Source organism: Mixophyes fleayi, chromosome 9, assembly GCF_038048845.1.
Source record: "Mixophyes fleayi isolate aMixFle1 chromosome 9, aMixFle1.hap1, whole genome shotgun sequence".
Lineage (NCBI taxonomy): Eukaryota > Metazoa > Chordata > Amphibia > Anura > Limnodynastidae > Mixophyes > Mixophyes fleayi.
In genome coordinates, this window is record NC_134410.1 from 108,996,343 (window position 1) to 109,022,185 (window position 25,843).

Genomic DNA, 25,843 nt, shown 5'->3' on the forward strand with positions numbered 1-25,843 from the left:
ATCGGAAGTTCTTAACATGGAAGGTGGTTTTTCTGTTAGCAATTGCCTCAGCTTGTAGAGTGTCGGAACTTGGAGCTCTGTCGTGCAGGGAACCATATCTTATTTTCCATGATAATAGGGCAGTCCTCCGTACTGTTCCGTCTTTTCAACCTAAGTTTGTATCGGGGTTCCACTTAAACCAAGAAGTTTTTCAAGAACCTTCTACTCCTGGAGATAACCAGATTGAGGTTTTGGATGTGGTCAGGACATTACGCATATATATTCATCGAACTGCGCGCATTAGACGTTCAGATTCTCTTTTTCTACTATATGATCCCCATAAACGGGGTTGGCCTGTTTCCAAGCAGAGCATTTCTAGATAGCTCATATCAACAATTAAGTATGCTTGCATCAGTGCGAACCGATCTGTGCCCAGTCGCATTACTACCCATTCTACCCTGTCAGTGGGAGCTTCTTGGGCCACGTGGAATGGGGTCTCGGTGGTACAGCTAAGCCGAGTGGCTACCTGGTCCTCGGTATATACATTTACCAAATTCTAACAGTTCAATGTGTTTGCGTATTCTGACGCTAGCTTTGGCCGTAGTGTTTTATACGCCGGGCAATCAGAGCCCCTTAGGGGGCTACTTTTGTAAGTCCCCATGGTAGCAGTGTCCCCCAGAAGGATGAAAGAGAAAACGGGATTTTTATACTCACAATATATTCTATTATCTGATCCAATCCAGGGGACACTGCATTCCCTCCCTTCTGCTCTTCTGCTGTTTGGTCTTTGGTTGTGTTTCTCCCCTTCCTTGGGGCTTTAGAATTACACTTAGGAGCTACAGGGGGGTTGCAGATGGGAGGGGGTCTGTGAGCAGGTCACAAGTTAACTAGTAAAGTGTCAACTCCCTCACTTCCCAACTACAACCCATGATAGCAGTGTCCCCCAGATGGAATCAGAGAAAAGGATTTGAGTATAAAAATCCCATTATCCCAAGCACCAGCATAGCCAGATAGCTTGGGGTATAGATTAACTATAAACAGTTGATTGTTATAAATTGTTATCGTGTGTTTTGGTTCAGTGGAGACGCAGCACAACTCCTCAAAGCTAGTCAGGATCCTACCCACACACTCCATAGCCTCTTTCGATTGTAAGTAATGTCTAGCCTGCAGGTATAGCCAAAATTCTGAAGCAGGTAAACCCAATTTGTCCTGCAACAGAGAAAAGGCCCGCACTCATCCATTGGCCACCAACTGACCACTCCTGATTGCCTTGCCCGTGGACCATGTTCTAAAAGCCCCTAGTGTTAGTAAAGTGTGGCTTAAAGTCTGGGTTGGCAATCAGGGGGGGTAAAGGGGATGAAATTAATTCAAATTTCGGAGCTGCTCCCACCCCTCTTATGTTATTTGTTCTGTTTGTTGGTTAAGTTTGGTTCTTGCTTGATTGTTCTTTTAGTTCTATCCTTTTGACGTTCGTTAAAAAAACCCCTGAAGGATCTCTATATAGAGGGGGAGGAGCAGGCCAGCCAAGTCTTTAGTTTTAGTAGTGCCATACTCACAGCACAGCGCCCTCTATACCCCATGGTAAGCAGCTTCCCCCGAATGGATTCAGAAAGATGGATTTTACGATGAGTACAAAAATCCTCTTTTCTTTGCTTAATACACTGCATTGCATGTGGCCAACATAGATTTATGCCATCACTTCTGTAAGCTATAAGTAGAGTTAGCCTTATTTTAACTACTCTATTTTGTCATTCCAACCATTTCACATGAGACTGCATGCCATCCATACTATAATATTGTGACAGAATTATCAAAACTGAATATTATTGAAACAAGGGCTCTGACAAGATGAGGATAAATAAATAATAAAAAATATTACCAGTGTATTGAAAGGGAAACTATTTTATTTCCTTTAGTAAGCATATGATTTACATTAATCTCTAAACATTTACATTAGATGATAATTAAAAATAGGGTTAGAAATCCTTTTATTTTATCTTTATGTGATGGTATATATTTTAAGTGAATTAGGTTTCCATGATCAAATTTCCCTTTAATTTGTAAATTGGAGACACTATTCCATATTAGATTCTCAATCATATTGTCTCAAACACTTTAATCGTCAAGATGAAGTCTTTTGTGTATGTTTATAGTCTTTGCAAAATATTTATTGCCATTTTAATGGAAAATTAATGCATGATTATGAATTTTTTTTCTCCTCATTTTCAGATATTGTCAAACATGAATAAATTCAGAAACATGACAGATGATGAGATCATTAAGACCCTATCAAAATATGGCATAACACATGGACCTATAGTTGGTATGTTGTCTTTTTCCAATCTGTGATGAACCCAGAATAACTAAGTATAACACATTTTATTTAATCAGTCGCCATGAAATGAAACAATAATAGGTTCTTGTATATGAGATGCGAAGTCCATTTTGAGCATTCTATTCTTAAGAAACTAACTTTAAATCTTCTAATAGTTTTTATTGATTTAGTTATCTTGTCTTTTTAATTTGAAAAGCGGTTATGAAACTGGAGTAGAAATGTATTTACATTTGAGACAGCTGTTTCAACACAGACGTTCCTATTGATTCAGTGTTGGAATGTTGCTTAATTGACCACACCTGGTGGTGTCCTAATGAAATGGGAACATTCTTTAGCTGAAGGGGAATCTAGTAACTAGGTACTAGTGTGTCTGTGTGACGGTGTGGGACTCGTATTTAATTACCAGGCGACATTATGTCCAGGGCCATCTTAACAACATTATGGGCCCCCAGGCAAAGCAGTGCATCGGGCCCCTAGATATAGATATATAGATGTATACAGATATAGATATATAGAGATAGATAGATGTACTTGCTCAGTGACCCTTGAAGGTTTTTTTCTTTTGCAGGATTATTTATTCTCATTAAGAGCCCTGCCTATGGGGCCCCCTTGCCCATGGGGCCCCCGGGCAGCTGCCCATCGTGCCCAATGGAAAAGATGGCCCTGATTATGTTGTCAAAGTGGGACTGGGAGACCATGGTTGCCCTATGGAACTCCCCTAAGGGAAAATTGAAGTACAGTACAGAAGGACGAGTTGGATATATTCTTTGCAACCCAGTCCTCTTCAGTGTTATCCCTATACTGTCTGGGTACTGGATAATGTCTTACAACACAAAGCATTAGATAGTGCCTCAGAGCTCAGTGTTCCAGGTGTCAGTCCTTGTCTGTCTCTCTTCATCTTCCAAATCTAGTTCACCTGTCATCTTGTTAGCTTCCCCTGTGTCTATTGACAAATAGGAGCTGGATAATCAAATCAAAGAGTCAATTGAGGAGGCAGAATTGTCACCAAAGTTGCAGTCGATAAAATTAATAGAAGTGGAAGGCGTGATTCAATTGTATGAGGAAGCACAGAGAAGGAAATTGAAGGAAGAACTGCATAGACACTCCAAATTGAATGACCAGGTCAATAAATTAGTTGCTAAAAAGTCCGTAGAGCAGCTGAAACGCTTTGAAGAAATGATGAATTTTAAGCAGAGACAAGAAAAGCATGAAGAAGAACAATTGGAGAAGGTCTCTAAGGATGATAGAGGACAGCAAGAGAAATTCAAAGAGGAAACTTGTTACAGAGCAAAGCTCCTGACCTTGAAGCTGTGTGATGCAGAGCAGTGGTACCAACAAGAGATGGAGTGTGCCCATCAAGAAGATTGTGGGAGACAGTGCGTTATGCTAGTGGTTCTGCAACCCATCCAGAAGATTGAAGTGGACTACAAGCACCAAGTGAAGTTGCGTGTGGACCTCTCTCTTTCCAGTCACTCTGGAAACCAGATGTGTGGAATATTATCCAGTATTGTTCGCTCCAGTAGTGAGAGAGGTTTCTGCACCCAGAATGATGTGAGCGTCGGAGAGTGGTCAGTGCAGGAGATGCGGATGTTGGTCGGTGCCATGGAGAAGGAGGTAGATGGTGCTGAGATGAGACAGGAAGCTGAAGAAAAAGCTGTCTTTAAGAAGCAATAGAAGCAGAACACTAACAGCGTGCAAAGGCTCAGGCTTGGACCCCAGCTCAGGACCAGAAGCACGTGAAGGAAGAAGGACTTCAGGAAAGACCTGCAAAGAGCACGATGCAGAATTGCCAGCAGCTGCAGAACAGCTGTGAGCAGTGTCTCAATGCGTTCATGCAATCCGGCATGTGCTGCAAAGACCCTCGGCTGAACAAGATCAAAATTCTCCTTCTAAGAGCCCTCACACTCACCCAAATCTCAATCGCAGCTTCTCCGTAGAGAGAAGTATATGACAAGATCAATGACTTGTTGGTGGGAAAACAAGTTATAGCTGTGGGTCGTCCAGTTTCTGTGTCTCTGCATCCCCAGGGCTTGGACTATGTATGTTACAAGTTGGCTGAAAAGTTTGTAGAACAGGGGGAGGAGGAAGCCGCTTCTTATCATGAAGCTGCCTTTTCTATTGCAGTGGTGGCTTCTGGGATATGGGAGCTGCACCCCAGAGTAGGCAACCTCTTCCTCGCTCACCGGCACAAGAAGTATCCTTATGCTGAGCCCTTTTACCCAGACTTTAAGGATGGAACGCCTCTAGAAGACTATCGGAGGATGCGGGGTTTCCTGGTGGAGGACTCTATAGTTGGACAGCTTCTAGAAGCACATGTCTGGAATTATCTGCCTGTATGCTGCCATTATTCAATTGCGCTGGCCTTATGGGACAAAATTAGGGTCTCACCCTCATGGGCTTAATCATAGTTGGCATTGGCTTGCACATATGCTGAACATGGAGCCCATGGCAGAAGTCGCAGCTACTCTGCTTTATGATTTCCTGGAAGTGTGTGGCAATGCTTTTAATGAACACATACCAGGGACAGTTCTGAAAGCTGTGGTTATTGCTCAAGGACGAGCATTTACCGACAATTGAAACGATTATCAAATCCAAGAGATGGGTTCGGTCACTCGAGAAGTACTCTCTGGTCACAATCTTTTAGCTAGTTAGTTCTCTCAAATTACATATTGTATTTTCCAGACAAGTCTTTAATATATTAAGCACCTGTGAGGTACAGTGTCAAACACTTTTTTTTGTACATATTTTGTCTACCAGATTCACTGTTGAACCTTTATCCAATTTCATAAAGTGCAAGTAGATATGTTTGACAACATCAGTCTTTGATGAAAACATACTGACTGTTTTTGAGGATATTACTGTCTAGAACATATTCTTTGAAGTGGTCCCTTCACTAACCCTAAAATAAGCTTTACAGCTATAGATGTTAAACTTATTGGTCTATATTTACCAGACGGAAACCTCAATCCCATTTTCAGTATAGGTACCACGTTTGATTTTTGCTGTAGCATTATTACACCACACCAGTTTGTATCTTTGTACACAAAGAGGTAAAGAAAATACTTCTATTTGATTTTTGCCATTTAAATTTTGCCAGTGACCATCTTGAGACTCATGGCATTTATTGAAGTTCACAAATGAAAAGTTATTTCTATTTTGACTTCAGTTTTTTTTTAAAATACCCCTGCTGTAGAGAAATAGGGGGGGAGGCAGGCATAACATATTTAAGTTGTAAGAGGGAAAGCAGCTGGGCAGGACTGGCACATGCACTAAAAATATAAGTGGCACATTGGGTCTGTGCTGATGCTGGAAAGCATTTTACAGTGGTCTGTTTTGTCCCATTAACTTTTGAACATTTAGCATTGTAGTTTCAGTTGTTCATCTCTGGATAAGTATTTTGGAAGACACTTGTATTCTAATTTGTAACGAATACCTGCATTATATTACACTTGTGTACATAATGTTAGTCATCAGCATTCTTTATTTTTGCAGGCTGTCATTTAAACTAGTGCTTACCAACTAGTGTAGATGTGGTGTTTCATTAAAGTACTGTGTTTGTATTTCTTACCCATTTTGGTTATATTTTTCATCCCCCTTACAGATAGCACTCGTACATTATATGAAAAGAAGCTTTTCGAGTATGAACGGAAAAAAACGACATTTCCGACTTCTACAAGTACGTAAAGCAGCTCTGTAAGCCCAATTAATAACTTTATAGAATAAATGGTTGAAAACAGAAGACACTACTATTTTTTAAGATTATACAAAACATAGGTGTCATTTACACGTGAGTGTACAGATTTGCATATTTTCCTTTAAAAGAAAATTAGATCACTGCCATAAATAAAGAGGTATTAAAATTTTCTATTTATCAGCATGGTTCTTTGTACAGTAAATTGAAAGTGAAACCTAGTTGAAGCCATCTTTTCTTGCTTACCTGCGTTTTCTTTGTTTTTAAAATATAAATACTGTTGGGAACTAATCTGACTTGTAAATGCAAAACAATGAAAACTAAAATCTTAGATTCAGGTAGTAAGGAGTTAAAAAATAAATAAATAAAAAATACATGTATGAGAGAACCTGTTGTATGTAAACATGTGTTATCTATTTCTGTTTAACCTCTCGAGATTCTGTAATGCATTTTCTATGGGAAAAGACGTTTCTAATAAAAAGTTATAAAAAAAATACACATATATCTCTGGTTTTGAAATTTTAATCTGTAATACCAACTATAAAGTTTTGTAACAATATGGGATCACTAACACATATAACTGTATGTTCAGAAATGCCCTTTTTTATAGGTGCACAAATAGCATCAAACTATAATTTGTCCTTAATCTTTAAAATGAGGATGAGAAAACGTGAAGATTTCAGTTTTTACTCATAATTATTGGATTCCTTTGAGGTGTTTTGGATGCTCAGCCACCACCAAAGCTTTTACTAATAGATAATAATTGGATTAATCTATTGTCCTATTCTTTTTGTTCAGATTCTTCTCATGAGAGCAGGCAACAGTATAGTAGGAGAGACTATGACAATGACAACGGTAAGAGATATTTAAAATTTGTTTTATTTCTAATATTTACTTTTTTATAGAAGAAACAAAAAATGGGAAGTACAACAAGTTGTACAACAACAGCACATAGGGGCGTTAAGATTCAACAATAAAAGGACCGTTAGATTCCATAACAGAGAACATTAAATACAACAAAGTAAGTTCAGATGATGTAGGTCAATCTCCCCTTCTATTGACCAAGCTGTCCCTTACTGAAGGAAAGTGGTCCAATGTGTCATTCTCTAAGGTGGTAAGTGGACCTAGTTTAGTGCAGACCATGGAGAAGCGCATAGATGTGGAACACCAATTATTTTAACCCATTTTGTGCCGTAAATTACATGTTCAATTACCTTCCTTGTGTGCTTGGTTATGTTTATGACAGGAAAACTCTGCGGTACTTCCCATGCTATGTAATTGATGGAGTAATTCAATAAATGTAAAAATGTATATATTTTGGACCAAAGATATTTCACTATGGGGATAGACACCATATACAGACCATGTCCTCCTTACGTTCACAAATTGTAAGACAAAGGGCAGGAAGAGTCAGGTGCAAGCTACCAGTTATATATGTTTTCTGGGAAATTGCTACAGCATTCTAACAGGATCGTTTCTTTACAAAAACCTTACATGCACATTCATTGCATAGGTCACATTCATTGCATAGGTCACATTCATTGCATAGGTCACATTCATTGCATAGGTCACATTCATTGCATAGGTCACATTCATTGCATAGGTCACAAAATACTGTGGAGTATTCTGGCAAATGCAGTACCACAGTCAGGAAGCCCACCAAGGGGAGGAGAAGTGGGCAATCTGTACATATCTATAAGACTGATGAGTGCTATGGGTATAACACAGTAGCTGAAAGGTATTAGGTTTGGAGTTAAGTTGTGTGCTGTAATTAAGCCTTGTTTGATTTAGTGTACAAAAGCCAATCTATACCTACAGGAGGAAAGGAATAAAAATATAATAAATAAAGCTACTCTCGTATATAGGCATAAGTGTATAATGTTTATAGTGAATATTATGAGTTGATTGATATTTTCAACTATCCTATGACAATAGAGCTGTGAAAATTTACCAGACAAGACAATATATACCATACAAGAAAGATATATCATGAACAATAAACATGCCTCTGTAGATAGATCTGTGCAAAGAGGACCAGATCAAAATCAATTGTATAAATTCCTTCAGTTATAAGTAGCACAGTCTCAGGTAGTCTCAGTGGTTGAAGGAGAAATGATGAATAATCCAAATGATGTGCAATAGAGCAAGTAAAGTTATTTCTTTAATGTTCGAGTCAATGAAAACAGTAGCTCTTGTGATGTGTCAATGGCTGTAAGATGTGGTGATCCCCAAGTTTAAAAATTTGTGTCCTGTGTTCTTAAGGTTAATTAGTTCATTAGTTCTTGGAAAAAAAAATATAACACCCGATCTCATTGTTCAAGGACAGATCAAACATGGAATGTCTTTTTGCAGCTTAGTTTTCTCTAAATAATATCCCTCAATGATAAAACATAGCAGAAATTCCACATAATTGGTATGATACTTTATGGAATTTTATGACTATAGTGAATTCAACTCCAAGGAAGGTCTCATCAGAATCAGATCAGAAGAAGGCAGGGAGGGCACTTTAACTAAAATGGTGATTATTTGTGAAAAATGTCCTGAAAATGAATACTAGATATTGAAGAAAACTCCCAATCTGCAAGGCAACAAGTAATTCTAGTAATGATATATACTTTAAAAGATCGGGCAAAAAGCAACAATGAAAGCGCTGGAAATTGTAATACACCACTGACCTAATACAGAATCCGTGAAACTTGATGGATGTAACCAATTTTAATATATTCTATAAATAAAACCATAGTAAATAATAAAAAAAAAATCTAAATCCAGGGGCAGATTGGGAACTTAAAGAGGCCCTGGAAATTAATTTTAAGTGGCCTCATGTAGGCGGGGCCAAAACTGTAGGTGGGGTCAACACAAAGTAGGCAGGGTTACCATGCCTCTAGACACAACATTGATAAGCCAGGCAGTGACTGAGATGGTGATAACAGAACAGGTATTGCATTGGTACAAGTTCCACCACAATACTTACACTAAATATGCTTCCTCGCGCAAAGGCAATCTTTTTACTGGCAGGAGTTACTGCCAGCGATATGCTGCTTTTACTGGCATGAACCCCTGCCAGTGGAGAGATTGCCATTGCATGGAGAAACCTTTTGAAGTGAGAAAAGCCCTATAGATTTATTAAAGGGTGTTTCATCTAGTAATAAATCAGCCCCTCAGTGCATGCAAAATCTTCATTGAAGAATCTATGAGCAGCAGTACCTCAAAACCCCATTAGCGCATGTACTAATGATGAATAAGACCCATAATGTAACAAAAGTTTATTCAGACACTTAGCACAAATCATTAAAGTCAGAAATCGGGCACTTACCTGTCATCCTTATGTGCAATTATAGCATTTGACACGGTTGTGCTTCTGTTCGTCCACGTCACTTCTGATCGGCAGCCACCAGCAGTGGTTCTGCCTGCCACATCGACTAGCAGAAAAGGATGAAGGAAAGGCATAAGGAGGCCTGTGGGTTCTGGGGGCAGATGGGAGCATAAGATGAGGGGACACTGGGAGACATACAAACAAAGGGGAAGAAAGATGGGGACAGTCTCCCATAATGTGGAGACAGGCACAGAAACAATTTGGAGCGTGGACAGATAAATGCATGGGGTGAGACGGCATTGGTATACGTACAAAGTTGTAGACCAAGAGACCGACACACATAGATGGAGAAAGAAAGGGACAGGCACACACAATAAAGAAACAGAGATGAATGCACACAAAATGCAGTTGAGGGGGACTGAAGAGGGGAACAGAGTTATAAAAGCAGTGTTCAATAAGGGAAATTTTTAAGAATATTAATATTTAGTGGAGCATCACAGTTAAAGAAACTGCAAAGTGGGGGCACATTGCTTGACAACCACCTCATGTCCAGGGGTAAGAGGGGGTAGGGGGTGGTCAGGTGCACACACCCAAAATGACAAAGGCACACGCACAACGGGGGACAGAGATAGGGGGTACATAGACAGACAGAATTGGGGGGGGGGGGCGGGCTGCTACAGATATAGAGGGTGGAATTAACATAGAGGGGAAAACGGAGAGGAGTGTATGTAAAGGTGTGCAAGGTTACTTGGAACAGGCCATGTCCTTTACTCAGTGAGTGAGAGGAATGAAAGAGAGGTAAATGGGAGGAGCAGGCCGCAGCACTTCCTCAGATGAGGCCACTCACCGAGGTAAACGTGGGGACGGGAATGCGCATGCGCACAGAGGCTGCGGTGCCTTTACAAATGGTCACACTTACTCTGTAATGGAGCAGACAGAGCAGCACACGGCCGAGTCTGTCCAGGTTCTTGAGCATGGGACTAGTCTTGCGGCCCAAGCCGCCTCATGACTTCATGGGGGGGGCCCATCGGCCTACCTGGAAAACTCCCGGTGAGGCCTATGGCAAATCCGCCCCTGTCTAAATCTAAGTCAGTGCACTGATATATACACCATAATCAATAAAAACATGTATAGTAATAAATACTAATCATATGGCATGAAAATCTAAAAGATATGTAGATTAACTGGTCTCATAACACAATTATATTGGCAAAAAAATCCTCCAATTGTTGGACTTTAAAATACTTAATACAGCCTCTTAATTTATTGTCCCAAAGTTCATCATCGTCCACATAGACTTAGAATATGACTCCTCTCTGTTGAGGTCAGTAACTTAATAATAATCCACATTTAGACATCCACAATGACCGTGGAAAAAATGTGCAGAGATAGGGATTGCAGGAATTAATGCTCAGCCTGGCTATATTTACTTTCCCCACTCAGCCAAATCTATTGTGATCAGGACCATTTTGGTTGTATATAAAAACTCTGTCAATCGTTCCAGGTATTGGTAGATAAAAAAACAAATGCATTGAAATATTGTGCATCCAGATGGCACTTTCCTGGTAAATAATCTGACAGCGTACCGTCTGTAGGGGTATTGGATGAATGGGAGTACCTAAACCCATGTTCCGAGCGCGGCACTCTCCTGGAAGGCAATGCTCGTTAAGCTAGTCTAGATCCGCACAACAATAGCTCCTATCTGGAGCTAACGCAACCTCTCCCGTTTCACTCCTGTGATGAGATGGACCGCCTACGCCACTCTGTCTGCTGCTGCTGGGAACCGGCTGGGCTTACTTTGCCACTGTTCTCTTTCGCTATCCCAAGGGTGCCCTCCTGCCGCAGTAGGAGGGGCTTGCAATGCTGCCATCACTGGACTCCTTGCCAGCATCCAGTACTGGGTTTCTTCTGTGTAACTGTCACTGCTAGTACTCCTGACCTCTTACTATGGATCAGGGTGTTGTGGATGGATCCCCCCTGGTCACACTGACCAGAGCTGTAGGGTAGCAGGCAGAGCGGTGGTACCGGAAAAGCTGGGTCCAAACCTCAGAAACAGCCGGGAACGGATTAGATTTTGGGTCTAATTTGTAGGTCACAGGATTTTCAGCATGGAAGATATATTCAAGCAGGTCTTTGATGCAAATTATGTTTGTTTGCAGTCACACTATTGGAGGTACCAGTGCTAAGGTCAGATGAAATCAGAAGAACAACTTTTAATACAAAACAGTGCTGTTTTTATACACAGCCTCACCGGATAAGCCAGTCCCCCTCGAGGTCTGAGCTATTTTTAGAATCGGGATGTAACCTGTTTACCAAAACATGGATTTACCTACAATGCAAAGCTAACAGTATTTACACTTATCTGTGATATCCTAAAACCTTGCTGTGATTTCCTGCATCTTATTTCAGAGACAGGAAATCTACTAGCAATCAAAGGGTCTAATTAACATGAATCCTTTCTTCAGACAGTTGCAGATTACACATTTCCAAAGAAAGGTACAAACCCCACACAAGCCATTTCCCCACATCATAATACACAAAAGACTTCCATCCACAAAGGCTTATTGTATCAGATATATACCTCCAGAAATAATGCATCTCCTCTAGCAAGGTTAAACAAGAAACTAATTTCTTGCCCATGTCTCAAAAATTAAGAATTTCCTATATCAAAATATACAGAATATCAGCCACTTGTAGGTCACTAAAACAGAATATAAACACCAATAACTTTTAGATAAGGTGTCACATCAGTGTCTCTTGCTCTCTGATGTGTTTCATCACTCGTCTGTGATTTCATCAGAGGGGAAAAAAAAAAGTTATATAAATACTTAAAAAGATGGTTTATTTAATATATTGGATGCAATAGATGATAGTAGTTTAAAAAAAGATTCTCCAATAAAAAACAATCTAGAATGGTTAGAAATACTCCTTGTTGAACATATAAAAACTTCAATGATTCAAAATTAGATGCATTATAAATCTTTATATACTCAAACAACACAAACATCAGATGGGGAAAAAAAGGTTTTGTTTTTTTTTTTTGCTCAGTATATACAATTAAATGAGAGGAAAATTACACATTAAAATTACCAACAGCAACTAATGGAGAATGTGATAAACTAATTTTTATCCTGTAGCTTTCATTAAAAAAAAAAAAACACACCTTGCTTAAACTATTCCGCCAGGACTGCAGATAATGGAACCTGTACTACCGAGGCCACATTCACAGCGATTGAGTATAGTCTTCTGATGTTGAACCAAAACAGATAAACAGCAATTGCAGTCATGTATGATGAGAATGGGCGGTGTGTACCATCCCTTCTGTGGACAGAAACTTGATGGAGGGGGGGAAAAAAGTGTGTCCAATGTGTTTCATTTAGCTAGGGTTTCCTCGTATGATGCTTGCGGCTGCATTTATCCGCGCGCTTAATTGACTGACTGATTAAAGACATATGCTTTGTCTCTAGTTAGAATATGACCCAGTGACTGATATGCAGGGTCACAAAATCATTGGAGCAAATTAACTGTGTGCCACTCAAATAATAAATATTGAATAAAATATATGTTCTAATTCATTGCAATGGCTGTAAATGAGGTGTATAGTCTAGTGGTTATCACACTAGCCTTGGGTTAGTTACATAAATATCTGCTTCATATTGCACATTACAATTATGCATATTACCACTTTGGGACTAGGTAGAAAGGAGCATGCAGCCTCCTACTGATTCCTCTAATGGCTGTAGGCTCTGCACTGTGCTTGTGGCACCATACAACCGCCCCCTAATTTTAATGCAAATAGTTGGACAGATAATGGAGTGTGTTAGCAGGGTAAGAACTCCGGAAATGGGTTGTATGATGACCTTCAGCTGGCCAAATGCAGTGCACTCAATAGCAGTGTTGTGGGTCCCCACACTCATCCCTCTGCAAATAGCATTTGCTCTAGATTTGAAACCTGTTGACATCGGCCACATGACTGCTGTGGGTACGGGCTGTAAGCAGAGGACTGGAGAGTGGGAATAAAAAATACTTATGATATGAATTGCATTGATTACATGGAAGGGAAAAATCTGCTGAACTATAATAAGTACAGACCCTATTTTACCTAATTAATTGTAGTAATTTTTTTGCTAAACCTCTTACACACAGACTTTCCCATAGTTTCCATCTGTGAACATAAAAGTACTTGTGCCAAGGCTTGCAAGCCTTACTAGGCCTAGTAGAGACCTTTAAGGTGGCTGGTACATAAAAGCTTTGAGAGAGAAATGTGTGGATGAAGGTTGTATGTTTAAATAGATACAGCTTCTTCCTGTAATGGATAAAAGGAAGTGTGCACATGACAGATAATAAGGGTGTAGGAGGCTTTGTTGTTTAATACACTGACAATAAATAATCAGGAAATAACAGATATTTCTTAACATTTTTAGTTAATCCTGTAATTTTCTTTTTGTAACTTGTTTAACACAATGATATAGTGTTCCTTGTTCAGTCATAATGTCCTAAACGCTATCCTTGTAACCAGATCTATAAATACAATATGAATTACATTGTCCAGTGAGAGAATATCTTGGACTAATGCAGGGAAACTATAGCAGAGAGATTTCCCAAAAAAACAAAGTGTACTGTGTGCTGTTAGTACATTATGCAATAAGAATAGAATTTCATTCATTACACTTTGGCCTACAGCACTTGGTATCCCCAGGTGGTCTCCCATCCAAGTACTAACCCAGCCCAATCCTGCTTAGCTTCCAAGATTCCTTGGAAACTGCTCCTGAAAGATTTACAGGACTGTGAGGCAATGTGGCAGCACCTGCTGATATCATCTCACAGTGATTGTGCTCCTTACATGCCTGTTATGTGCTTAATGGGGCAAAAGTCCACCTTCATAGGGATCAGAGAGAAATTTTAAAACTGGATATTGTAATGTTTTTATATTTTTTATATATTGGGGAAAAATAAAGAATATTTGTTTATTTTAATTTTTTTAAGCAAATCACATGTTTGTGTGGCTTTGTTTATAAACCCAATCTGTGGAGTGATAAGTGAAATGAAATACAGCAATATGTTTCATCTGATAAAAGTGAATAACTCCTACTCCTATGGCTTGTACAGGTAAGTTTCCCTTTACAACCCATCCTCTCTTTTTAAATTTTCCCTGCAAAGTTACCGATTTCCAGCAACTTGCAGAAATCTGAGGTTCATACATTTACCCCCTGATGCGTTTCATCATATGGACAGGCGCACTGCATTCAGATAATGAAAAGCCATTTAAAGGGGTTTTCTTGAACGTTGCTGGTATGTTTGATCTTTATTAAACTTAATTAAGGAAACTATAAACTATAAAATTGGTGTAGGAGTTTGTGGGTTATATAGGGGATAGATCGAAAAAGATGTAAAATTTTTAGGAGAAGCATCATTTTGACAGCCGCCAATCCTAGCCACGAAACTAAAATAGTTAGCCCATGAGTTGGTCAGTGTATCAAATTGTTTCAGGACCGGTAAGTAGTTGCAGTCTGCAGTACAGGATGTGAGTTTCCCTCTGATAGATGCCGCCTCCTCTTGGATTCTTCCATTTTTTTGTTTCCAAGTGGTCTGTATGTGCCCCTAGTACCGCGACTTTAGATTTTGTTTCTTTGACTGTCACTTGGAACTCTAACAATATATCTGCCTGCAACGAAGATAGAAGAGTTGGGATGGAGTGTAAGGCCTTCAATTTCTATGAAAGAGTATATATGTATAGATGAAGTCATTCGTTGGGTCACTTGTAAAGGAGACACTGGGTTGGGTGAGTTTTCAAGCAGTATATGCCCAACTTTGGCACTTCTACAGCCTCATCCTTTGCAAGTCAAAGAAGTGTACCAGAGGAGCGGATGTATTTGGTTTGCTTCTTGGGCCTCATTGTGCAGGGTGATATATTCCAGTATGTTCTGAGATACAAGCAGGTTGTTTATGCGGTGTAAGTTCTCGTAGAGATTTCAGCTTCGAAATAGTGTGGTGGAGGATATAATATGCTAGCTCAAACGGATGTACGTGAGGGACCCAGGGTTAAATATTATCTGAGGCCATCTGAACTGGTATAACATGACCATTGTAATATCTTGAAGCTGCCACCAGATGTCAGTATAGACTTAAAGATATATGTCCATAACCGGAGGTTATCAGCAGGTAGATTTTTTTTTAGAATTTAATGTTTATACTAAAGCAGCACAAATATAAATTATGTTCTAGCAATGCTTGTGTAGTCAGCACCATTTCAGCCAGGCAGAGAATATTGTGCTTGAGAAGCAATGCATTGCTGCAGTTTTATTTCAACAACTGCAAGGGTAGTTCTAAATGCAGGGTTCTCACCACTTCACTACAATTAAATGTTTCATCCAAAACCAAGCTTCTATACCCTATTGACACATGTGCCTAAACTAGATACACATTTCTTTTAACATTAGGATCTGCCTAGACAAATTGCTGAATGTTACATGATGCCTTTACATATTGTGTCAGTTTGTATTTTCAATTTGGTAGAAAGCTCAGGAGAGGTTAAAGGTTATGCCGAAACATAGTACAACAAATGGTCTCCCAGCTTTCCCAGTCCAGTAGAAATCTTTCATGCACAATTAACTTTTCCTATAATTCAGACCCTTGTTGTTCCCAGATTGACAGGATAAGTGAATTTCAGTTTCTATAACGGTCTCATGTTACCTTACATCCAAAAAGATCGAGTGGGTTTTATGGTCTTGGCAAACTTTAGCTTGCATGGGTGTCCCATTCTTAATTGCAAAACGATGGGAGTCCTATATATTGACACTGATAATTTTTTCATGCAATATGTAACATGTAAGTAGTACTCCAAAATGTAGGAATACAGCTTTCTGCTTAATTCGGAAAGGTCTACTATAAAGAGAAGTAAAAAAATAATGTTTAATAAATTAACCTGGTACTTTTATTTGCTAAGAATTGCAATACATTTGTCAAAGATATTTCCCCCCTCTGCCACAGTGTATATAAAGATCTCCTATTTTTCTTCTCTTGGTAACTAATACACATTTGTCCTTTAAATAGGTGACAATGAAACATATGAAGAAGAAACTTACACTAAAACTTACAATTACCCAGAAGCTTATCAAAGGGTAAGTGTATCCTCTAATGATAAAGACAATGCCAAAACTGTATTGAATCAAAATGAAAAACTTTCACATAAAATAGTCGTAGATTTTATACCTCTATCATAAAGCCAATTATATATAGTTAGTGAGGCTGAAGAAAGACCTCAAGTCCAACCTCCCATAAATTCTTTGTTGATCTAGAGGAAGACAAAATAACAACCCAATGTGACAGTTGCCTATTTAACCTCACATGGGATAAAAATTCTGATCCAAAAAATGGCAATTTTCTGAATGAATTGCCCATTGACTAAGGCATCCAGTCCATTTATTTATGCTAGTGAATTTGCCATCATTGAGTCATGTGGTAAGAATTCCACAGCGGTGAAACCATCTTTCTTCCATGACCCCTTCTCCTCTGAACGGTTCTTGGTACAAAGAGGTTGTTGGACCTTGTACATATTTATACATATTATACCCTCTAAGGTGCCTTTTTTTTTCCCAAGGCACCTTAGAGGGTATAATATATAATATGTTTTACAAGTAAACCCTTCCATTGTTCTTATTAATAAAATTGCCTGCCTCTAAAATACTTACAATTTCTCCTATGTCCTTTTTGCTGTGTAACGCCCAAAACTGTGCCCCATATTCAAATATGAACTAACTAGTGATGTATGTAGCAGTTATGCTACGTTTGCATCAGGTGTGCTGCTATTCGTGTTTCCGTACACTCTTATTCCCAAGTCATTTTCCATCTCTGTTTCCCCAATCATATTCCAGTTATTGTGTAGGTAGCATATTTATTACCACAACTTGGCTGTATAACTACATTTATCTACATTAAATGTCATCTATCATTTCCTGGTCCTGTTTGCCCTTTTGTTTAATAACCCTGCATAACTGTGCCTCATCAGCAAATATGGACATCGTACGTTGTAGGCACAGTGCTGATCCCTGGGGTTCACCCCTAATAACGTCAGCCCAATGAATATGTTCCACTTACAACTAATGCAGATGTGGTGGGAGAGCGTAACCAAGAGGGGGCAGAGAGAAGAGTAAACGGGGAACAGATTGAGAGGAGTGAGACACAAATATATGTCAGGTGTGAGGTAAGGACACAGATCGGTACACACGAGGAAGTCAGACAGAAAGGGAGTTAATAGGGGTCCTTTTAAGAAGTTCAAAACGTCCACTCTGCACATAAGCACACTTGGCCCCGCAGTAAGTTGATTTACACAAGTGTGCCTAGTTTGCGCTGGGGTGCATAGGATTGGGTCACAGAATAAAGGAGCAGCAGTTTGTACAGAAAGAGGCAAAGAGTTGGGCCAAATAAGGGTGTTTCATCAAAGTATGGAGTAGGCATAACTGCACCTCTATGAGGAAACATGATTTCAGTTTCTGGAGCGAGATTATTGAAATGCGATAAAGGTAAAGGCTGTCCCTATATCTCCACTTTCTCAGGATTAAGGTGCTGTATGTTGCAGGCTGTGGTATATATTTTTAGCTGAGCAAGCAATCTGGTGGGTCTCGCTCATACTAATATATACTACAGTACAAAGAAATGCATCCATTTACCGTGATTTAAGGATATTTCCATTGTTGGCATATTATTCAGTATCAGCCCCTCCATCCGAGATGTGTTAAAAGCAAACTTCAGCATTTAAGCTTTTATTGTTTAAAGGTTATTCCCCTAGCCCTTTAACCCTCCTGTACTGTGGGGGTCCTGTTATATGTAGGCTGCCCCTCTTGCTACGTTGTCACGCAGCTTTACACTATTTTCTCTTAAAGCCTTATGGGGGTCACAGTTGGCACTTTGACTTTAAGTGACATAAAGGTTAGTCATGGTATAACAAGAAGCAGGGCCAACACAGGCCTACTCGAAAAATGTATTTTTTAGCAGAGGCCCAACAGTGAAGAGATGGGGTTCCAGGGGTGGTACCCCAAAATTAAGGTTGTTAGATGGTAAAGAATGAATGTTTTATAGGTGGAAATAGATTTTAAGACATCCTGGAGGAATTGGATGCTGCATAGAAATATGTTGGCAATAAGTGAGCCACTATTGTCCAATGAATGGTACATGGAATCCTTAAAGTTAATAGAAACTCCACACTTCTATGTAAACCATGTAATACAGATGGCATTAGGGCTGTTAGCTTTTAATGTGTGACAATCACACAGCTACATCTAAATTGAATGTGTTTATTTTACAGCCCAGAGATGATCTGCAAAGCAAGTAAGTCATCTTTTTACAAATATTTTGTATCTTACACAACTAGAAAAATTCCAACATATATATTTTACTCCACATATTAACAGTTTAGATGTAAGTATATTGCACTTATGGTACCAAGAGGTGCACAGCTCACATTCTGGGGCTGTTTATGGGGGTGAAGAACAGATCTTATTTACACAATGCTATTGGACAACAGTTGGACTATGAAAATTAAAACTGATGTAAGGGAACAATCCTACACTATAGATCACTCTGATGCAAACAAACTGATAGAAGATACTTATATTTAATGATCAGTAGGAGGATGTTCTGAACTCCCTGATTTTTGGGGGGTATATATTAAAAAGAGGGAACAACAATAGAGCAACATTGTATAGATAAAGAATATTATTCTACACCTTTTGCACTGTATTAAATTATGTTGTGATTCACATAAGCACCTGTGGTCTCCCTCTTGTGATTAAACCCACACCAGAAGAACTCTGTAAACTCTATGGAGATCTGCCTACACTGCTGGTCGTGAGTGTATTTACACTTCTGAATTTGCCAGACATCGTTCCATCGTTTTTTAGTCCGGTTATAAAATCAAATGAAATGATGGGATGTGTAGGATAAAACATGATCGTGGGAGCGCACACACTGATGCAATATCGTAGCGAACAGTCGTTTATCATGTGATTGGCACGATAATCGGGTGACAAACCTGTAGTGTGTGCCCAGCTTAAGAGCAGGAGTGTCACCTAATGTAAGTGTGATGTGGGACATCATCTGAGGGCTGCAGCTCTAAATTTTAGATTAAAAAAAGAAAGACCGTTATGCATTATTGTACCGGCCAGCAAATCACAGGCACTCTTTAAAAACCATAACCTTCATTTGTAAACAGTCAAGTAATTAAAATACATAAGTTAAAATTGAATCTTGAGCCCTAAAGCTTACTCCCAAACTAAATCTACCTAAGAAGGAAGCAGAAATGTTATTCCCTGAAGCACTTACACATTTGTCTCTGACTTTCAATGTTACTCAATGTTTCACTCACTTGCAGAAGTTACAGCAGCAGGGAAAACACGTACCAGAACGTATCCCAGATACGTCATCAGTCCAGCTTTCCACAGGGGGTGGAGCCACGGAGACCAATCCGCCCAAAAAAGAAGGAAGAAGCCGAACAACAACCCATAAAGCGCTTCCTCCCGCTGTGGCTGCAGCTTTTCCTACTCGTCCTGTTTGCCGGGTTTCTGGTGTATATGTACCTGTGTCAGACAGACGAGAACCCTTTCCGTTCCATCGATGGAATCCTGTAACTGCGGGGGAAGGAACGCAGGATGCAGGGTGCTCCCATTACTGTCACATGCAAGAAGCTGCATGATCTCATGAAGTGGCTGCATACTGCACCCTTGTAACTTCACCCACGTCGCATTCACCAGAACACCAGCATTGCATCTGTCATCTTGTGATATGGCCAAACATCTAGATTTGTTTTTATATGTAGGTGCAAGAAAGAGCCAAACTAATTAACGTGCTCCATTTATAATCAAAATGCTGATGTTCTTTGACTTAAACTAATACCACTGTTCTAGTGCAATTCTAGTACTCTGCACTGGGAGTAACTATTGTATCCCTGTCTTTTGGCTATTGAATAATGTGATACTATTCTGTCTGTTGATACTGACAAATTGAAGGGGTCTTACCAGCTTCAGACAACTGTGCAACATATTATAACCATTTATGTTCTAAAGACACATTGTAGCTGTGTCTGTAATAAGATTGATTTATAGCTTTACATTAATTTTGGCATATTTCATTCATTTACATATTGCATTCACAATCTTCTTCACAACTGACTATCGCATATAAAAACATGCGATCATCACAAAATACTTTCCACTTTTTACTCAGATTTCTTTTCTTACGTCAAAATTGATCTGATTTTGAAAATAAATGTAAATAGCCACTTGTACTTTTATGATCTGTAATGTGTTAAAAGGGAAAAACACTTATAATCCAAAGAGATCAAAATTCTTTGCCATTATGAATGAAGTTGTTGGGTCCTAATGGTACCACAACAAGCAGGAGGAGTGCAAGTGAGTCAGTCAGGGGCAACAATCAACACTTGCATTTGTGCAAATAGATGTTCAGAATGATACACTTAGGGGTATATTTACTAAAATGCAGGTTTTGAAAAAGTGTAGATGTTGCCTATAGCAACCAATCAGATTCTAGCTGTCATTTGGTAGAATGTACTAAATAAATGATAACTAGAATATGATTGGTTGCTATAGCCAACATCATCCACTTTTTCAAACCCGCAGTTTAGTAACTATACCCCTTGGTTTTATTTCAGTCTCAACTCTGCTTCCTTGAGGGCTACTAAACAAATCTGGGTAAACCTGTGTTGGATGTTTTCCATAACCATACAAATATATATTGATATATATTTTTTTTAAAGCAATGAATAACCCTTTTTGCCTTACTATGTAGTCATTTAACCATTTGCTTTGGTGTGTGTACATTTTTACTTTTATGTCACCAACTACATTGGTGGTGGATAGCGATTTTTGCTGACGACATTATTTTTGAGATGGTATCTTATTTTCCTCAACATTTGGTAGCAGCCATTTTACTTAATGGCAGACATCAGCTGAGGTAACATACTTTGCAACATAATTCATTTTACCTGTGAGGTAATGGTCTGCAGTCATATTTTCCCATCTTTATTTTCCAGTTATGCAAACCAGGCGAAGTCAAATCATTGATGGTAATGGGGTGATTTGATTTTAATTATGTAATTGTGCCCAGGTTGTTGTTGGAGATGAGAGAAATTGGAGCAGAGCACTGTGTCCTGGATGGTGTGTTGTGTTAGAGATATGAGGTACTTTACTAGTAAGAAGTTTGGTGACTAAAATAATGATGGGAGACAAATAAGCCCGATAATAAATATAAAACACATATGTAAAAACCCCATATATGTGAACGTGGTCAGTGGCTGCTTTTATATGGCCAGTACTACAATCTGTGTCTGCTGATTGAGGTGACCATGGTGATTCTCCCAGAGCCGTACTCCTCTGTGTATACTACTCAGCAAGTCAGACAGTCTAACCGCTGCTCTCCTAGTTATATATTGGTGGTGAATAGTCAGGGGGATTCATTCGTTCACTCAGCTGTGGATTGTTCATATTAAAGGAAAACGGTCATTGATCCCCTGTGAAACATAAGGGTGTCTTATTTATTGAAATATTTTTTTTTGGGGTGGGGGAGTGTTTGAGCCACTTGTGAAGTTCCAGATTCATCACCTCTTTCTGTTACCTCAGTATGATTATGTTCTGCTCTTTGTACCAGTAAATTAATTTTTGACATCAGAAAATACATGATGGTGGTGGAGGGCACATCATATATTATTATGGTTGGATATATTTGGTATATTATTGCATGTTAAGTAAAGACAATAACTGAGAAGAGGGAATATGACAATGCCTGGATTATATTGACTTTTCTTCTGTCCAGGCTGATTAAAGTGGTATGATTGGGCTTTGTGTGTGTGACTTTTTTATTTTTATTCATACACCACATTTTATAGTTTTCTGAGTTATATCTCATATAGGAATGATAAGACATTTGGATCAAGCTTTTTGTTTTGGAAAATAGTTTGACAACAGCTTTTGACGTTTTGTAAATCTTTTGCCCAATTCTCTTCACTGACCATCTTCACCAGATGTGGGCAGTCTGTGGCTCCCTGGACCTCCCAGCCAGAAGTGCTTAGGACAAGCCCTATGCATGTTGTAACTTATAGTTCCACAAAGTTAGGTAACCACTGGTGCTCTAACCACCTCTATGACATACATACTATTTTCAGACTTCAGATGCTCTTAGAGCTTCTGTAGCTCCAACTGTAAAGATGACACAATTGTTCTTTTCCTAAATTTGCACCTTTGATCGTTTTGCAAAATTAGTACAGTGGTCTTATTATTCAGGACCCACCAATCTGTACAAGTTTCTACAACTGGCCAAGCAGGGTGTTTGAGTGCCAGCATTCTGTATGGTGATAGTCCCGACGCCCTGGTAGATGGCTATCACCCAACATACGGAGTTCATCACTCATATTGGTGATGACAGCCTCCCGGCACAATAGAACTGTAGATATTGGGGAATCCGATCAGCTTGTAAAGCTTATAGAGGCTTGGGGACCTGCAGAGTAAAGTCACCAATGACTTGGGGGGGGGGGGGGGGGGGGGGTCTGAATTTAAAAGTGACCAGAAATCTGAGAATTACATATTATGACGGCAGAGGAAAGAGGGTGGGGGGTGTTTTATGATGCCAAAGCCTCTCTGCTTACTACATCGTATGTCTAGTGACTGTGCCATAGTAATCACATGAACGCAAACTTATTCATTAATAGCAGTGTTAATCAAAGCTCTTCAGGAAATATGGACAACGCTGTATCTTCTTATAGGTAAACAGAAAACCCAAGTGGTGGCCACTAAAATATTATTTGTATTGTACAGAGGTCACTTGAATACTCTAATGTATAGAAGTTACTAGAATATGTTCTGCATTAAATACTGGTCACATGGAAGAATTGTATGTTATGTGATCACAACTCATTGAAATAAAATTCTGTAATACATTTTATTGACTGTATAAAACCACGCCCACATGGTCTCTTTCCACTGCTAGGAGACATTGGGCTACTTGTGTTTGCTCCCCAGGGCAAGAGTTACTATTCCTCCCCTGTAAATGGTGTTGATTTAAATGCAAATCACTGCAGTGTACAATTAATGAGTGATCAGGAAACACTTAGTTACACAGACTGAATAACAGAACAATGGACTTGCTGCACCTCTAAAGGGTTATTAGTTTCCAGGGACAGTCCCAGGTTTTAAAGGGGAGTTCCTGGAAATGTCAGTTTTCAGTAATGGCCAACTGAACAATAGACCTCTTTTCCTGCATTAGTTGTCATTCTTACAGCCTATTTTTGCTGTTTGGGCTTTAAAAGTTAACATGTATTAAAGAGGAGTATTTTAAATGCAAAAGATACATTGAAATCAAATGTATTAAGCATGACATGATGGACATTGTTCGTGCCCATCGTCCTTCAAAACAGTATTGTGTGTGACATGCCAAGGTTCACATGCTTAGCAGCAACCTGTCCCTGGAAATTATTTTACAGTATAGGCACCATGCAAGGTGATTTTTTTTTTTTTTTTTTTTCTCCCTGTGCACGCAAACTGCCTGCCAGTGAGTAACCCTATGGCAGGGGGGACCCTTAAGGGCTTACGCTGTCCGTACACGGATCACTCTGCCGCACAAAACGTCAAATCCATGTCGTATTTGGCCATAGAGAATAATCTGTCCATTCAGTGCATGGGCCGAATGCTTGGACACAACAAGACACGATCTGCGGAGTCGGATGAAGACCTAATAAATGGCACATCCATGTCACAAAGTGCATCAGAGACTTTTAGTGACTGATAGTAGGAAAATGCACCCTTTCTGGTTTGTTTGCTATTGTGGAACTACAACTTCCAGTAAACTCCGAACGTCATTCATGCCCTACAAAAACTAAGAATAATCTCTTCCCCATACAGTACTATTATTATTATTTTTATTTTTAAAAACACTGTCTAAAATATTGTACAGATAAACATTTCAGTACTAGTTTTCCCTTGAGGCATAGCTATAATGACTAGATTTGGCATTTCATTTTATCACACTGCATTTGGAACTTTATGATCTAAACTTTTTTTAATGGTTGTCTATTCTTATATACATTTTAAAATGTGTAAAGGTTGCTTTATGAGAAAATTCATGTATTGCAAGTATTAAAATTATGTTTAATCAATAAATTTTTTAAAGATTTTGTAACTCTTTATGTGTTATGTATTTGTCTAGTTAGTCAATATCAGAACATTGCAGTATTTTGCTTTTGGCTCTATAGGGAGCAGAGTAAGTACCTTGCCAGTTTGCATGGTGCATATTGTGTGAAATCATTCAGCATATGCCCAGAAATGGTACCACACATGCACTTATGCTGAATTCCATAGTCTTGGCACCTGGGCAGGCGGCACTGGGGGGTGGCAATGAAGGAGCTTTCTAAAATAGGCCAAGTGTAAGGGCATGTTTGCGTACTTGCGAACAGACCGGGAAACGGATGCCTACATGCCTGTTTAAGCCATATTGTTTGCGGGTGGTCAAAGACAGATGCAAGTAACCAATGCCGATCGGCAGCAATTGAGAACCGCTGGTGATTGGTTGTTTTTCGAATTCTCTGCTGATGCTGATAGGTGCTTTCTCCGTTGCATATACATATATTATGCTTTTGCCTGTGTGTTAGAGCTATTTTTGTTTCCCACATACATGAGACAAGGGGGCTAGATTTATTAAACAGTGGGTTTGAAAAAGTGGAGATGTTGCCTATAGCAACCAATCAGATTCTAGCTGTCATTTTGTAGAATGTACTAAATAAATGACAACTAGAATCGGATTGGTTGCTATAGGCAACATCTCCATGTTTTCAAACCCGCAGTTTAGAAAATATACCCCAGGGAATTGTTTATCCTACTTCCCAATCATGACAGCTGTTCCATTAGAGCATAGACCCACCAAGTTAGATTGTTTCAACCCTATATTGGCAATTTTTTTAAAATTATTTTGTTAGATATAGTTTGTTTTGCCATCCGCAATACTACATGTTGATATTTAAACGATCTAAACTCTTTATTTAAGTTGACAGATGTATTTAATTTATAATAATAAACTGTTTCAAAACTGGGATGTTGTTTCATCACAAAGAACACCGAAATAATCTGCCAAATGCAAATAGTTAAGCAATTAACATCTTATTTGTGAAGCTGAGATGTCAATGGATTCTTGCATTATTTTTTCTGTAAGTGTAATTTGCATTCTTTACAATATTAGATGCTTTTAAGTATGTACAACCCATAGTCTTGCAGTGCTCAAGCAAATTTTCATATAATGTAATATGTGTTAGTTCGTTTTTTTGCCAACCAATACATAGTTATTAAAGCTCCCATAAAAGCATCTTTCTTCAAGTTACTCAAAACTGAAATTGATGGTTCAATTTCCCCTAACCCAGTTTCTTCAAAAACACATTTTTGAAGTGTATTTGAACATGAATCCGTGTGTAATTTACTTTGCTCAAGGTCAATGAAACTTTCTTTTCAAAATCTTTTGCAGGGAGTAG

General features: G+C 39.0%; 1 protein-coding gene and 1 pseudogene across 1 annotated transcript in view; both read left to right on the forward strand.

Moving 5' to 3' along the window:
- The window catches only part of EMD (emerin), a 32,419-nt gene extending 8,169 nt beyond the window's left edge, over positions 1 to 24,250 (forward strand). Inside the window, exons 2-7 of the mRNA XM_075184845.1 lie at positions 2,209 to 2,302; positions 5,916 to 5,990; positions 6,804 to 6,860; positions 16,375 to 16,442; positions 18,626 to 18,648; positions 19,691 to 24,250. Coding sequence (XP_075040946.1) covers positions 2,221 to 2,302; positions 5,916 to 5,990; positions 6,804 to 6,860; positions 16,375 to 16,442; positions 18,626 to 18,648; positions 19,691 to 19,946 — 561 coding nt within the window. The 5' untranslated portion in view covers positions 2,209 to 2,220 and the 3' untranslated portion in view covers positions 19,947 to 24,250. The remainder of the gene's footprint in view (positions 1 to 2,208; positions 2,303 to 5,915; positions 5,991 to 6,803; positions 6,861 to 16,374; positions 16,443 to 18,625; positions 18,649 to 19,690) is intronic.
- Positions 2,972 to 4,990, forward strand: LOC142101416 (mRNA export factor GLE1 pseudogene; annotated as a pseudogene).
- Positions 24,251 to 25,843: the final 1,593 nt, after the last annotated feature.